The sequence below is a fragment of the Colobus angolensis genome, unplaced genomic scaffold, assembly GCF_000951035.1.
Source record: "Colobus angolensis palliatus isolate OR3802 unplaced genomic scaffold, Cang.pa_1.0 Scaffold40, whole genome shotgun sequence".
NCBI lineage: Eukaryota > Metazoa > Chordata > Mammalia > Primates > Cercopithecidae > Colobus > Colobus angolensis.
In genome coordinates this window covers 2025197-2026478 of record NW_012117377.1, presented here as the reverse complement: position 1 = coordinate 2026478, position 1282 = coordinate 2025197, and the positions used below count along the sequence as shown (strand labels likewise).

Genomic DNA, 1282 nt, shown 5'->3' with positions numbered 1-1282 from the left:
TTTTTTTTGAGACGGAGTCTCACTCTGTCGCCCAGGCTGGACTGCAGTGGCGCGATCTCGGCTCACTGTAAGCTCCGCCCCCCAGGTTCACGCCATTCTCCTGCCTCAGCCTCCTGTGTAGCTGGGACTACAGGCGCCCGTCGCCACGCCCGGCTAATTTTTTGCATTTTTAGTAGAGACGGGGTTTCACCGTGTTAGCCAGGATGGTCTCGATCTGCTGACCTCGTGATCCGCCCACCTGGGCCTCCCAAAGTGCTGGGATTGCAGGTGTGAGCCACCGCGCCCGGCCCCGGGGCTGTGCATTTTAAAGTGTGCACTAAACCATGCTCCCGAGTCAGTTTACTTAAGAATTTGATTTACATTTTTAAGCTGTGTGTCAGAAATGGAAACTTGAAGTAGTGAAAGCAAGGAGTAGATTCTTACATGGAAAATAATTTGGCTACAGATTTTTCTGCTTACCTGCTATCATTCATTTTCCAGAGGGCATAAAAGCATAGTTTCACTGGAATTCAGGCATGAGTTGCAGTCTTACAATTAGATAACATAGCATGTGTGCTAAGAAAAATATATCCCTCAATCTTTAAGACATGTATCAATAACTACATAGATGGGTATACCTACATCTCATACATTGATACATATATGTATTTGTTTTACACCTTTGGTACTTCTGGAGAAAAGCCTAAAGCTTTAAATAGCAAGCTGCTGCACTATATATTGATGTAAAAATCTAGACAAGTTTTAGAGCTGTGCTTAAAAATACATTCAACGGTAATTTTCCCGAGTTTGACAGTAAACACTTCCCTAACACTGACACACACTGTGCAAAGATGAGCTCACTTTCATGTTACCTTTTACTATGTAGTTGAATCCTGGTCCAGTAAAGAGGCTTCATTGGTCGACAAGGCTCTATGGGCTGCTTCCTACTCCCTTTGTCCTGATTCATCCCTAATCCAAACAAGCCACTTGGCAATGGAGGAGGAAGAAATCCACACACCTGTGGGGTTGGTAAAGTGCTGCTCCCAACTTGTGGGAGGAGTGGAGGGCCTGATGCAGGAAGCAGAGGGGGCGGTGGGATTCCTGTCCCAGGTGGAGGGGGTGGGGGAGCTGGAGCAGGTGAAATCCCCATACCTGGCAAGGGAGGAGGTGGGGGAATCCCAGCACCAGGTAGAGGGGGCGGAGGAGGTATGCCCGCTCCAGGTAGAGGGGGCGGAGGAGGTATGCCCGCTCCGGGTAGAGGGGGCGGAGGGGGTATGCCCGCTCCGGGAAGTGGGGGCGGAGG

The 1282-nt window shown here is 49.5% G+C and overlaps 1 protein-coding gene across 1 annotated transcript in view; it reads right to left on the bottom strand.

The window, feature by feature from the left end:
• FMN2 (formin 2) overlaps positions 1-1282 on the bottom strand; it is a 396271-nt gene that overhangs the window by 274551 nt on the left and 120438 nt on the right. Inside the window, exon 7 of the mRNA XM_011955768.1 lies at positions 852-1281. Within this exon, the coding sequence (XP_011811158.1) occupies positions 852-1281 (430 nt within the window). The remainder of the gene's footprint in view (positions 1-851; position 1282) is intronic.